General features: G+C 46.0%; 1 protein-coding gene across 1 annotated transcript in view; it reads right to left on the bottom strand.

Moving 5' to 3' along the window:
- pir (pirin) overlaps positions 1 to 15,372 on the bottom strand; it is a 76,981-nt gene that overhangs the window by 45,556 nt on the left and 16,053 nt on the right. The window contains exons 4-5 of the mRNA XM_080203319.1: positions 9,947 to 10,027; positions 4,407 to 4,613 (exon numbers count right to left, since the gene is read on the bottom strand). Coding sequence (XP_080059445.1) covers positions 4,407 to 4,613; positions 9,947 to 10,027 — 288 coding nt within the window. The remainder of the gene's footprint in view (positions 1 to 4,406; positions 4,614 to 9,946; positions 10,028 to 15,372) is intronic.

Below are 15,372 nucleotides of genomic sequence, written 5' to 3'. Positions count from 1 at the left end.
GGCATTGAGCTAATTCTGGAGCAGAAGTCTTTAGTGCTATTACCAGAATGTTGTCAGGGCTTATGTAGTATCAGTGCCTTCAGTCAATCCTTGATATCATATAGAGAGGACTGAATTGGTTGAAGACTGACATCTGTGATGCTACATTTTGTAGTTCCTTGTGATCTTGGGCAGAGCAGGAACCATATCAGACTGTGATACAACCAGAAAGAATGCTTTCTATGGTGTATCTGTAAAAGTTGGTGGGAGTTGTAACTGACATGCCAAATTTCCTTCCTCTTCTGAGAAAGTTGAGGTTTTGGTGGGCTTTCTTAACTATAGTATCGGTGAGGGGGGACCAGGACAGGTTATTGGTGATCTGGACACCTAAGAACTTTGAAGCTCTCGACCCTTTCTACATTGTCCCCATTGATACAGACAGGGGCATGTTCTCCTTTACACTTCCTGAAGTCGATGACAATCTCCTTCCTTTCGTTGACATTGAGGGTTGTTGACAAGGAGTGGGGAATATGGTGGGCCATGAGGTTACAGATTGTGGTTGAGTAGAATTCTGCTGCGGCTGATGGCCCACAGCGCCTCAATTCTGAGTTGCTAAATGTGTTGGAGATCTATCCCTTTTAGCATGGTGGCAGTGCCATAGAACATGAGGGTTTCTTCAATGGCTCCACAAGGACTGTGCGGTGGTCACTCTTACTGTTACTGTCATGGACAAATGCATCTGTGGCAGACATGTTGGTGAGGATGAGATCAAGTATGTCTTCCTTTCTTGTTGGTTCCCTCACCACCGGACGCAGTGCCAGCCTAGCAGTCATGCCCCTTAGAGCCTGGCCAGCTTGGTCTGTGGTGGCACGACTGAGGCATTCTTGATGATGGATGTTGAAGTTCCCCCACCCAGAGTACATTCTGTGTCCTTATCACCCTCAGTGCTTCCTCCAAGTGGTGATCAACATACAGGAGGACTAATTCATCAGCTGAGTGCCTAGTAATCAGCAGGAGGTTTCCATGCCAATGTTCGACCTGATGACATGAGACATCCTGGGGTGTGAAGTATGAATAATGTATCCACAGAGCTTTGCCCTGAATATTGTCAGTGGGGAGATGTTAGGGATTCCATTTCACTGAAAGCATCGGCTGTCCGTGACAATAGGACAGAACTGCTTTTTGGTTCAGTTTCAGATAAAATGGATGAGTTGTTCAATGCCGCAGAGGTTTGTTTGTCCCAGATGTTGAGGCAGGAACATGAGAGTAACTTGGCATTTGGCCAGTTTCTGGGTGGATGTTGTTCCTCTGCTCCATCATTCACTTGATTTATCTCCCTGGAGACTGCCAATCCTTTCCAAAATGCTGCATTTCTTATTGTGGAGTTAGAAAGGAACAGAATAGCTCTGTTTATAGATGGGTACGCAGAGTAAATAAGGACGCACAGCCAGCAGGCAGAGGGCACGGCCAGCAGGAGGCAGTGGGCACAATGAGCAGGCAGAGAGCATGGTGAGTAGCCAAAAGTTACGGCGAGTGTGCAGAGGGCATGGTGAGCAGACAGAGGGCATGGTGAGCAGACAGAGGGCATGGTGAGCAGACAGAGGGCATGGTGAGCAGACAGAGGGCATGGTGAGCAGACAGAGGGCATGGTGAGCAGACAGAGGGTGCAACAAGCAGGCTGAGGGCGCGGCGAACGGGGAGAGTGAGCAGTCAGCAGGCAGAGGGCGCGCGAACAGTCAGAGGGCACAGCAAGCGGGCAGAGGGTGCGATGAACAGGGGGAGGGCACAGCGAGCAGGCAAAGGGTGCGGCAAAAAAGGGGGAAAGTGCAGTGAGCGGGCGGAGGGCGTGGTGAACAGGTGGTGGGCACGGCGAATGAGCAGAGGGCACGGCGAGTTGGCAGAGGGCACAACAAGCAGGCAGAGGGCGTGGCAGGCAGGTGGTCGGCGCAGCGAGCAGGCAGAGGATGCGGTGAGCAGACAGAGGGCAAGGGGAGCAGGTGGTGGGCGTGGCGAGCAGGCAGATGGCACTGTGAGCAGGCAGAGGGCAGGGCGAGCGGGCACATTCACACGTGTCTGGGTGCGCATGTGCGTGTGTCCCTTTCCATGAAAAAAACGTGTTGGCCCCTACTGAAGTCAGGAGGTGCATGTTCCTACCTGCCTTCCTGTTGTTGCCATGTTTTATTTCCCAACACGTCTGAAGATGTCGCTAGTTTACCAGCCGGAGATGTACACTGCACATCTAATTCTGAGCTGTCTGACCAATAACATCACTGGAACATGGAAGAGGTCATTTAGTCTCTCAAGCCTGCCCTGCCATTCAAAGAAATCAGGTCTAGTCTGTGACCTAATCACTTTTTTGTTTGTAGTGAAGTGATACATTCTGGCAAGAAGAATAAGGAGAGACAATATAAACAAAATGATGCCATGTTAAAGGATGTGTGGGAACAGAGAGATCTGAGAGATCTAATAAAGGTGTGCACACATCTTTGAAAGTGGGAGAATGAGTTGATCAGGCTGTATAAAAAAGCATAAGGAGTCCTGGTGATGATAAAGAGGGAGCAGAGTACAAAGCTAGAAAATGATGCTGAACTTTAATTAATCATTGATTAGGCTCCAATTGGAATATTAGGTGGGATTTTACAACCTTGCTCATCCCAATACCATAAAATCCCACCCAAAGTCAATGGACCTTTCCATTGTCCGCTCCTCTCTCGTGCCAATTCCCGTGGCGGATGGGTGAATAAAATTCCGGCCATTGTGTCTAATTGTGGGCACACATTTTTGGAAGGATGGTAAGGTCTTGGAGGGGAGATTTATGAGGATGGTACCAGGGATTGAGATTAGCGTATGTGGATGCATTAGTAGGGATTGCACCCTGTAAAATAGAGAGGGGTAGGTGGGGACTTAATTGAGGCATGGAGGGTTTTTGATCAAGTAAAGAGGAAGAGATGGTTTTCCCTGGCATTGATATCAGTAACCAGAGAATAATTGACTACAGAACAAACTAGGGAGACGAGGAGTTACTTTGATGCAGCAAGTCCTGTTCTGGATCACTACCTGTTGGGATGATGAAAATGGGTTCAATAGTAACGAGCGGTACAGTAGCACAGTGGTTAGCACTGCTGCTTCAAAGCTCCAGGGTCCTGGGTTCGATTCCCAGCTCGGGTCACTGTGTGGAGTTTGCACATTCTCCTCGTGTCTGCGTGGGTTTGCTCCGGGTGCTCCTGTTTCCTCCCACAGTCCAAAGATGTGCGGGTTAGGTTGATGCTAAAATTGCCTGAGTGTCCTGAGATGCATAGACTAGAGGGATTAGCGGGTAAAATATGTAGGGATATGGGGGTAGGGCCTGGGTGGGATTGTGGTCGGTGCAGACTCGATGGGCCAAATGGCCTCTTTCTGCACTGATAACTTTCCAAATGGAACTGGATAAATATACGAAGAGCTGAAGATAAAAACAGAGGGACTAATTGGAAGGACTCTGTCAAACAGCCTGCAAAGATGTAGTTGGCCAAATGGTCCTCTTTCATGCTGTAAGATTCTGCAATTCCAATGGATACGGGAATACATTGAGTTATTGGGATAGGATCTGGTGCCCTTTCAGAGAGCCGCTGCAGACTCGATGGGCTGAATGGCCTCCTTCTACACTGTCGGAATTCTATGAATGAAGGATGCGCTTTTGTAATTGGTCAATGTACCTTTCTGTTCAGGACCAATGCCATCTTTCATGGTCATATCAATGAAACTGACCGAGAGTGGGCAGTCTTAAGAGAAAGGGAAGAAGGGGACAATGTCCTGCTCCAGGGTAGATCAATAATAATGAGAGGATAATAAATGGGAGCAGGATTACACCACACAGCCCATCGAACCTGCCCTGCCATTCTATACAATCATAGTGGATTCAACTCCATTTTCCCACTCAGTTCCCTTAATTCCCCAAGAGACCAAAATTCTGCCTGTTCCAGCCCTTAAATATATTCAACCCTGGAGCATCCACAGCCCCTCTTAAGTTAGAGGATTTCAAAAACTCAAAACCCTTTGAGTGAAGTAATTTAGAATCAATTTAGATTCAGTGCAGAAGGAGGCCATTCAGCCCATCACACCTGCGCCAACAACAATCCCCACCCAGGTCCTATCCCCGTAACCCCACAGATGTACCCTGCTAATCCTCCGACCCGCACATCTTTGGACTGTGGGAAGAAGCTGGAGGAAACTACACGCAGACATGGGGAGAATGTGCAAACTCCACGTAGGCACCTGAGGCTGGAATTGAGCCTGGGTCCCTGGTGCTGTGAGACAGCAACATTAACCAGTGTGCTGCCCTGCCGTCCAAATTTTGCTCCATCACAGTCCTAAAGGATTGACGTCTGATCCTGTGCGATCGTGCTGATGTGCATTAATCTCTGCGTACCTTCAGTTCAAAATTTTACCTTGCTTCCTAGGGCCTCTCCCGAGATGACAGCCACAGTCACGCCATCCCTGCTGGGTTTGGGAATGGTGTTACTCAGCAGTTCCTGGTACCGAGGTGCCACCATTTTCTTCGAGCTTTTCAAATTGACCCAAAGCTGGAGTCCTTGCGCAGGCTCATCGGATGATGGCATCTCGCAGTGGACCACACCCCGACCAGCAGTCATCCACTGTCAAACAAACAGTTATACGAAAGTTACCCAGTGATCCCTCTCTACTCACTCTTCAGTGGCTGTCACAATGCTGCAAAGTGTTGCAAAATATCCCAAAGGCTTTGCATAGACAGGTTTATCTTTGCAACACAAGCTATTATACTGATCACCATGGGGGGACTGTTCTACCTTTCAAATATCAATGGACAGAACAAAGTAAAGGTAGACAGGAGTATATCGTGGGGAGAAGGGATGTGCGATTATATTTTTAACTATAAATCGTACACCTTTTCTGCTGCCTCATCTAATTCACCCAGTTATTTCAACATTTCTGGTGGGATTCAGTTTATTATGTATCATGTATTGTTTATCATGTATTTATCATGTATTGTTGCATTTTTCTTTTGTTGGAGTGTTCTCCCATTTATCTGAATTCCTCATCTCTGGATCCATTCTCGTGAACCTTTTCTGCACTCTCTCCAATGCCTGGAGTGTGACTGCCAGAACTGGATGCCAACATTCCAGCGGTGAGTGAACTGGTGTCTAAAACAAGTTCAACATGACCTCCTTGACTTTGAACTCTATGCTCCCATGAATATAGTCCGGCGCACTGCATCCTTTATTAACCATTCTGTCAATCAATGATTTATGCATGTACGCGCACCCAGGTCCTCTGCTCCTGCACCGCTCTGAGAGTTGTAGCCTTTAGATTATATTGAGGGTGATTCTCCGGAACTGCTAGCCCGCCTCCCAATTGCCTATTGAGGGCCAAAACAGGATGTCAAACCCATTGTGCAGCTCCCAACTCGCTGCGCCTGGCCTGATTAGGTTCTCATCCAGAGCGGGCGAGAACCTGACTTAAACACATATAATGGAATTACCAGGCTGGAGTCTGATTCAACAGTCTCCTAGGCTGCTCTCCCCCTCCCCCCCCAGCGCGATGCCACAGAGGCACCATTTAGTCCTGGTCCTGAAAAGCGTATACCAGGTACGGTGGACTCCAAGGGGGAGCAAGGGGTGGGCACTGCCCCCAGAGTCTCTGCTGTTGCCAGGATGCAGAGGGTGGGGGTCCTTCAAGAGACTTGGGGATTGTGGGGGGGGGGCTCGGGCATGGGGGGGAAGGGGTGGACTCTATCTTGAGATGGCTGGACTCCTCCTTATTGTCCCGGAAAATGTGGAAATCACTGTTAGTATGGTGATTTCAGGCACCTTTCTGGTAAAAAAAAATCTTTATTATTGTCTGTGTTCTGTAAAATCTTTGGTCTGGGCTGATTAAAATCCATGCCCCCTAAGCACCTGGAAGCCTTCAAGTTCACAGCAGCTCCATTAGAAAAGCCCTGACTATTCTGAAGCCTCTTAGAACTGTGTTGAGTGACAGGAGCATTCAATTTCATGAGGGAGATCCTCCTTTCTCACTCAAAGCAGCTCTGAAACCTCTTAGAACTGCTTTGATTGACAGCTCCAGGGCAGATCAAAGAGGGGATTTGAGGTTTGTCTGCGCAAGGAACATTAGCTGCTGGAAGCTTTTCTAATTGACAACTTCAGGGCAGATCAAACAGTTCATTGTTGATACAATCAGTTCACACATCATTAAGCCCGAAGTGCTTCCTCTTTTCGCCACATCCATTCTGTCTGGCCCCACTTTTGTAAAATACTGCAGTCTTTTTAAAAGTCTCTGACCCTTGCTAGAAAGCAGATGTTGGCACTCTGGCAAGTCATGAGGACATGATAAGGTGATTGCAAGAATGCAAGTCTTTTTATGATGATTTTCTCATCATTTTCAGCGGCTATGAGTGAGATGGTGGGCAGCTGCTTCTAGGAGGTATACAAGGGCTAGTATTGGGGTAACTTCCTCTCCTTGTGTGGGGAGCATTTGTGTTCTAATGATTAGATTGGGATTGGAAACTCATGAAGCTTTATATGTGCTAATCTATATCTCTCTCTGCTTTATTGTATACAAACTCAAAACCCTAGTATACCGCACCACCCTGATACTTCTGCACCGGGTACAATCTCATTCTATTATCATGGGTATGTGTGTAAGATAGAACCACTGAGATGCAGTTGTCATGGGAAAAAGTGCTGGTTTGATGCTGTTATGTCACATATTTTAAATGGACATTGCGTGGAATATTTAATTAGTCTTGTGAGGAACTGAATTTGTGGGGAAGTGTTCAGCTACAGCCTCCAGTGATTTTTGTTTTCTGGGTTCTTGCTGCAGTCAGGACTGTCAGAGGTAAATCCACAAGTTATAACTCCAAAAGATTGATCTCACAAAAGATAAAAGAACAAAGAAAATTACAGCACAGGAACAGACTTTCCAAAGCTTCCACGTCCTTCTGGTAGTGTGGTGACCAGAATTGAACACTATATTCCAAGTGCGGCCTAACTAAAGTTCTATAAAGCTGCAGCATGACTTGAGAATTTTTAAACTCAGTGCCCCAGCTGATGAAGGCAAGCATGCCGTATGCCTTCTTGACTACCTTCTCCACCTGCGTTGCCACTTTCAGTGACCTGTGTATCTGTACACCCAGATCCCTCTGCCTATCAGTACTCAGAAGGGTTCTGCCATTTACTGTATAGTAATTTACAAAAGATTTTAGGTGAAATGTTTCCTGTGAGACTGTGATATCCTTTATCTATTCCGAGAGAAAGAAATACAGGACGTGTTGACTGTCAAACAAACACAGAAAATGCTAGAAAATCTCAGCAGGTCTGACAGCATCTGTGGAGAGAGAATAGACTCAATGTTTCGAGTGTGGATGACCCTTTGTCAGAGCTGTTGAATGCAAGCTGATGACCAATTCGGGAGTTTCACGCACAGGCTCAGTGTGATTTAAAATTTCGTAAAGTGGTTAAATCCCATTTTGGCCACCGCCAGCGGGAAATGTACAAATGTTCCCGCTGATGGGAGAATTGCGGCCATTGTCCCTCCATGTTCTTCCGATTTAAAATGAATCAGTTCACATTTTCTCTGTGATGAACTTCATCAGACACGTGTCTGCCCATTCCACTATCTACATTTCTACACTATCCTCACAATTTGTAATGCTTCCAAGTTTCATATCATCTGCAAATTTTGAAATTGTGCCTTGCCTACCAAGTTCTAAGTCATTAATATACATCAGGAAAAGGGTCCCAACACTGAGAACTCCACTACAACCCTTCGTCCACCCTGATTTTGTTGGTTGATTTCTCAAGAGTTAACCCCGATATCTATCTGTTTGAGAAATTCACTATATGTTTTCGCTTTGTCTACGAAAGCTCCTACGCCTGGCTCCATCTTTGATGGAAACATGGTATGTTTAAATGTTGAAGCAATTTGCTATTGGTTTCAGTTTGGAGGGAAAAGGGAATCAGAATATTCCAGGATGGGTGGTTATCATATCAGTCAACTGTTTATGACGATGTTGCATAGCTTATATTTCAGCTGTTCAGAGAAATATACTTACAGGAACAGATACTGAACCTGATACTCAACCCAGGTTGATAAGGTTGTCCCAGGTTGATAAGGTTGTTAAGAAGGTGTACGGTGTGTTAGCTTTTATTGGTAGAGGGATTGAATTTCGGAGGTATGAGGTCATGTTACAATTGTACAAAACTCTGGTGCGGCCGCACTTGGAGTATTGTGTACAGTTCTGGTCACCGCATTATAAGAAAGATGTGGAGGCATTGGAAAGGGTGCAGAGGAGGTTTACCAGGATGTTGCCTAGTATGGTGGGAAGGTCTTATGAGGAAAGGCTGAGGGACTTGAGGTTATTTTCATTGGAGAGAAGAAGGTTACGAGATGACCTGATTGAGGCGTACAAGATGATCAAAGGATTGGATAGGGTGGACAGTGAGAGCCTTTTACCTCGGATGGTGATGGCTAACACAAGGGGACATAGCTTTAAATTAAGGGGTGGTAATTATAGGACGGATGTCAGAGGTAGGTTCTTTACTCAGAGGGTAGTAAGGGTGTGGAATGCCCTGCCTGCAGCAGTTGTGAACTTTAAGGGCGTTCAAATGGTCAGTGGATAGGCATATGGATAACATTGGAATAGTTTAGGTTAGAGGGTCATTAGATTGGTTCCACTGGTCGGCGCAACATCGAGGGCCAAAGGGCCTGTACTGTGCTGTTATGTTCTATGAAACTACTAATAACATCATTAGAGATATAGAGAGTGATTCAGTTTCAGCCTCAGCATTAAAACTTATCACTAGCTCAGAACGTAACACAAGAATGTTGAACAGAACACTATTAATCCAGAATAGCACATGGATATGTTAGAAGTATGTTAATCGTGCAGAACTGGATACGATTACATTATGAAATGGAGATGCCGGCATTGGACTGGGGTAAGCACAATAAGCAGTCTCACAACACCAGGTTAAAGTCCAACGGGTTTATTTGGCAGCACTAGCTTTCGGAGCCTCAATCTCCTTCATCAGGTGAGTGATGACTTATCTTCACTCCATCACTCACCTGATGAAGGGGCTCAAGGCTCCGAAAGCTAGTGCTACCAAGTAAACCTGTTGGACTTTACCCTGGTGTTGTGAGACTGCTTACCACAATTGTGTTAGCAGCATGTTACCGATCCTGAATGTGACACTGATCAGATGCCATTTGGAGTATGAGGATGAGGGGGGGATGTTATTGAATCGTACAGGATACTGCAAATCCTGGATAGAGTGAACGTGGAGAGGGTGTTTACATTAGAACCAGAGGGCACCACCTCAGGCTAAAGGGGCGATCCTGTAAAACAGAGATGAGGAGGAATTTCTTCAGCCAGAGAGTGGTGAATCTGGGAACTCTTTGCCGCAGAAGGCTGTGGCGGCCAGATCATTCAGTGTCTTTAAGACAGAGATAGATAGGTTCTTGATTAATAAGGGGATCACGGGTTATGGGGAAAAGGCAGGAGAATGGGGATGACAAAGATATCAGCCATGATTGAATGGCGGAGCTGAGTTGATGGACTGAATGGCCTAATTTTGCTTCTGTGTCTTAGGGTCTTACGAGGATGTTAAGGAGACTCTTACTGAACTAGGATTTGACACAATATTAAACAATGAGTTATTGATCCAGAATGTGACACAGGCATGTTAATGTGTGTTACTGACTGTGTTCTACAGATTTCTGATCAATTAATGTTATGTAATTTTGATGGCAGTCCCCATAAGAATAACAAAAATAATTAAACACTTGGAGGAAAATCCTAGCATCATATGCAAGATTAAAATGCATTTTATTAACAATTTAAACCATTTCTCTCTTATTTTGTCTAACCTCCATCATTAATTGCAGGGTTCTCCATTTGTGCTTCAGATAGTAAACTTCAATCATATGACAACAAAACAGGCAATTTATTTACCTGTAAATCCCCTGGATTGATCGTTCCCTTATGGCCACAAAAGTCCTCATGATCGAAACTTCCACTCAAAATGTAGGTGACCTTCAAAACACAATCACAAGCTGACCAGACTGATACTGAGGTACCTTCCACCCTTTGATCCCATCACTCTGCTCAAACTGGGAATGGAATTGGTTTTGTCATTTTACAGTCAAACATTTCAGATGCTGATTCAGAAACGTGTACAATGGCCAAAAATCTTGCGTTGCCGCTGGATTCCGGTGCCGCTCAGAGTAAATGGAGTTTTGGCCAAATTTTCCATTCTCGCCTGCAATGGATCCTGCGGTGGTCGAGACTGGAGAACCCTCCTCAATGTGTTTGATGACTCATTTTAAACCAAATATTTAAGGCCTTGAGTTGAATGCCCTTGGGAGCAGATTCAGGGGGAAACAGAAAACCCAAAGGTAAGCTCAGCATGTCTCTCCCTCACTTCTCAACTCAGCCTCCTCTTCACCATTTTCCTTCCGGGTGTGAGGTGAGTGTGAAGTCAGAGATGCCCATGTTATCCGACATGCTCTAACTCCAATTTTTGTGGGTTGAAGGGCTTTGGGGACTGGGAGAAAGGAAACTCAAGTGTAATTATAGATTGGCAGAGGCTAAGCCTCGATGAATCGCTGGAAGATGTGAGGAAATGGAGGGAGTTTCTATTCCGGGGAAAGAGAGAATGGAACCCACCACCACCACCAAGAAGATGTGGCTGGAGGTGGCCCAGGATGTCAGTAGCAGCACTATTGTACCATACCCCTTAGACTCAGTGCAGGACATTCATTAGTGATCAGATCCTTGCCCATCCACTTTTCCTTCAAATCTACCATTCATCACCCCACTCAAAACTCACCCTTCATCCCTCCAGCCTTAATATCTGCCATTCCCATTCCCGACTCCTTCTCCTCTCCCAAGTTCTTGGATGAGCATTGAGGGAGAGAGAGAGGATGTGAGAGTTAAAGAGAGAGAGAAAGGAAAAGAGAGAGAGGGAGAGAGAGAGAAGAAGAGAGAAGGAGGGAGAGAGGGAGAGAAAGTTGGGCCTGTACTCGTTGGAGTTTAGAAGGCTGAGGTGGGATCTGATAGAGACTTACAAGATAATGAAGGGGCTAGATAGGGTAGAGGTAGAGAGATTCTTCCTGCTTAGAAAGGAAACCAGAACTAGAGGGCACAGCCTCAAGATAAGGGGGGGGGGAACAGTTTAGAACAGAGTTGAGGAGGAATTTCTTCACTCAAAGGGTGGTGAATCTCTGGAATTCTCTGCCCATTGAAGTGGTGGAGGCTACCTCGTTGAATATGTTTAAGTCACAGGTAGATAGATTTCTGATTGATAAGGGGATTAAGAGTTATGGGGAGCAAGCGGGTAAGTGGAACTGATCCACTTCAGATCAGCCATGATCTTATTGAATGGCGGGGCAAGCTCGAAGGGCTGGATGGCCTACTCCTGCTCCTATTTCTTAAGTTCTTACGTGTTGTCACCTCCAAAACTCAGTTCCCATTTTTCCCAGAAATCCATGATGGAGTCCCTCTGATCGGGTTCTGCTCTTGCCACACTATCGAAGTCGCAAATGGTTATCCTCTGTGACTGCACAGAACTAAGGTTCACCTGAGGTGGACTTTCCTTCCTTATCCTTCTCAACCTGCCTGCAACCCTTGCCCACACTACCCTCCTCCAACTCATCTCCACCTGCACTGTGCTGGTAGAGACTGCTCTCACCTGCTTCCATTCTTGTCCATCTAACCTTAGTTAGAGAATCACCTGTAATGACTTATTTATTAATTATTAGTGTCACAAGTAGGCTTACACTAACGCTGCAATGAAGTTACTGTGAAACTCCCACACTCCGGCACCTGTTTGGGTACACGTAGGGAAAATTTAGCATGGCCAATGCACTTAAACAGCACATCTTTTGGACTATGGGAGGAAATTGGGCTACCTGAAGGAAACCCATGTAGACACAGGGAGAACGAGAGGGCAGCAACTGGTATGAGTTTTAAAATGGTTTTCTTTTACTGAGAAGAACCGAAAGAATTAACATTACAGAAGCAAAAAGTTAACTAGCTTCGCGACCAAGCCCTCTACAAAAAAAAATACTGAAAGAGCTAAATCTAAGAACTGAACACACACAAAGTGTAAAATCAAAATATATTTCAACCCTTATCAAGTTATTGGAGGTGTTTTTCACAGGCTGTTTCTATCTAAGAAAACAATCCTCCCAGCTGCTGTGATGGGAAACTATTGTTCGCCCGCACTGTTTACCCTTCAGGAATGCAGTCAGTTCTTAGCTAACCCATCATGCCTTCTGATTCCACATGTGGTCAAGTTAGGCACAATTGTTCAGCTTAGCAGTCTGGCATTTAAATTGTACAGAGGCGGAAAGATCTTAAAATGAAGTCCTTGCATGGACTGGAGCAAGCAGGGCTAAGCGTACACAGGATCCCTCAAACAGCACACTCATTACTGCGGCATGTCTCTGTAATCAGAATGGAGCCAATTAAGACAACATGTTAGACCCACATTTATAACAGGAATGAGTCAGCTCACATTCTGAATACCACATCTGTTCGTGTCAGCTTTCATGTCTTGAAGCCATTGGGTCACCCACACTGGCTTAAACCCTTCCAATCGTATATATGTTTATAATATTCTTCATTACTAACATAGACCAGTATGATGGAGAGAAGTTTCAGGCATAATTCACGCTCTGTGTTGGGGGGAACCTACAAGGAAGGTGATCATAGCGTGTGGTGTGGATTAATTAGGTGGGATGTGATATTCCTGATGGTGAGTTGAGGTGCGAGATAAAGTCAGTGGCATATTTACAACCTCACGCTAGCCTGAGGCAGGTCCATGATTGTAATACTTTTGCCTGCCATGAATACTCATTAGAACGAAATAGGCTTTAATAAAGCCCAACCCTCAGCATAAATTCAGGAGACTGCGAGAATCTGGAGACGCCCAGGGTGTGTAACAGCAGCCAGCTGTGTGCAGCTGTGTGTAAGATCAGCTATTATCCATTGAAACTCTGTGAACTAAGGAACCGTATGTGGGAATTCAGGTAGTTGGGTGCTAGTGAGTGCAGAGGAGGGAAGGGATGATGGATGGAGGAGATGTTTGGTGCAGGTAGGGATGGAGGAGGGAAGGGAGGGTAGATTAAGGGGAGCGTTCGGGTGCAGGTAGTTGCAGAGGAGACGATGGAGGGTGGGTGGAGGGGAGTCTTTGGGTGCAGCAAGGTGAGGAGGAGGGAAGGGAAGGTGGGCAGAGGGGTTGTTTGGGTGCAGGGAGGTGCTGGGGAGGGAAAGGCTTAGCATCTTGAGTATGGCGGCCCTCTACAGGATGGAGGGGGAGCAGTGTCAAGCAGGAATGGAGAGGTGAAAGAGGGGAGCCTAAAGGGCAGGGTTGGTCCTGTCAATGTTGAGGGTGTTGGAGTGAACAGCCACAATCACAGGGGACTCCTGGCTTCAGAAACAGGGACAGATCCAGAATCAGTGTCAGCTATTCAAAAACCTCATGGTTTGGGTGACGGGAGTGGACAAATAACATTGCGACCATGTCTGGAATAGTGTGTGCAGACTTGGTTTCTATATTTATGGAAGAAACCCCGAAACACTTAGATTACAAGGAAACCTGTATCAAAGAACAAACAACAGCACAGCACAGGAAATAGGCCCCTTGGCCCTACAAGCCTGCGCTGCCCATTGTAACACTCAATGAGTGCCTTATTGAAGACTTTCATGGATCGTTGACGATTTTTGTCTACCTCTAGTGGAACTCCACAATAAAGGGGTGCAAATTTAGGGTATTGTATGTACGCCAGATTGAGGGAGATCCAATTCAGGGACAATTTATTGACACCAATCAACCTAAAAAGCACGTTTTTGGGATTTGGGAAGAAACCGGAGCACCCGGAGAAAACCTACGCAAGCACGGGGAGAATGTGCAAACTCCCACAGACATTGATCCAAGCCAGAGATCCCACCCGGGTCCCTGTAACTGTACAGCAGACAGTGATAGTCACTGAGCTGACATGTTGCCCGTCAATTTGTCCAGATTAAGCGTACACTAACAGTGTGAAGCACTAGGCAACTCTTGAAGCAACATCCAAGAGCAACCATCGCGCGACCCACCGCGAGTATGCCCCTCGTTGGCTCCTGTCAGACTCCTATTACCTCAGCTGACTATTATTCCCATTAAACTCATCTCCAAACTCCCGTGGTCTGGGCCTTGGCACCTCCCTCTGTGACTGGATTCTGAACTTCCTAACTCACAGACCACAATCAGTAAGGATAGGCAACAACACCTCCTCCACGATCATCCTCAACACCGGTGCCCCACAAGGTTGCGTTCTCAGTCCCCTACTATACTCCTTGTACACCTATGGCTGTGTGGCCAAATTCCCCTCCAACTCAATTTTCAATTTGCTGATGACACGACTGTAGTGGGTCAGATCTCAACAATGATGAGACAGAGTACAGGAATGAGATAGAGAATCTGGTGAACTGGTGCGGCAACAATAATCTCTTCCTCAATGTCAATAAAATGAGTGAGATTGTCACTGACTTCAGGAAGCGTAGAAGAGAACGCGCCGCTGTCTCCATCAACGGGGATGAAGTAGAAAGGGTCGAGAGCTTCAAGTTTTTAGGTGTCCAGATCACCCACAACCTGTCCTGGTCCCCCCCATGCTGACACTATAGTTAAGAAAGCCCACCAACGCCTCTACTTTCTCAGAAGTCTACAGAAATTTGGCATGTCAGTTATGACTGTCACTAACTTTTACTGATGCATCATGAAAAGTATTCTTTTTGGTTGTATCACAGCTTGGTATGGGCTCCTGCTCTGCCCAAGACCACAAGGAACTACAAAAGGTCGTGAATATAGCCCAATCCATCGCGCAAACCAGCCTCCCATCCATTGACCCTGATAACACTTGCTGTTCCCTCGACAAAACAGCCAGCATAATTAAGGGCGCCTACGACCCTGGATATTCTCTCTTCCACCTACTTCTGTCGGGAAAAAGATACAAAAGTCTGAGGTCAGGTACCAGCCGACTCAAGAACAGCTTCTTCCCTGATACTGTCAGACCTTTGAATGGACTTACCTTGCATTAAGTTGATTTTTCTCTACACCCTAGCTACGACTGTAACACTACATTCTGCACTCTCTCATTTCCTTCTCTATGTACGGTACGCTTTAGCTGTACAGCATGCAAGAAACAATACTTTTCACTGTATGATAATACATGTGACAATAATAAATCAAATCAAATCAAGGATATACTTGCATTGGAGAAGGTACAGTGAATTTCCAGTAGATTGGAATCTGGCATGATGGGGTTGTCCTTTGATGAGAGGCTGGGTAAGGTACGTTGGCTGGAGTTTGGAAGATTGAATTGAACTTGATTGAA

This window comes from Carcharhinus amblyrhynchos, chromosome 15 (assembly GCF_965287045.1).
Source record: "Carcharhinus amblyrhynchos chromosome 15, sCarAmb.v2.hapA, whole genome shotgun sequence".
In the NCBI taxonomy this organism is placed as follows: Eukaryota; Metazoa; Chordata; class Chondrichthyes; order Carcharhiniformes; family Carcharhinidae; genus Carcharhinus; species Carcharhinus amblyrhynchos.
The sequence above is the reverse complement of the archived record's forward strand: the minus strand, read 5'-3'. Positions and strand labels throughout refer to the sequence as shown.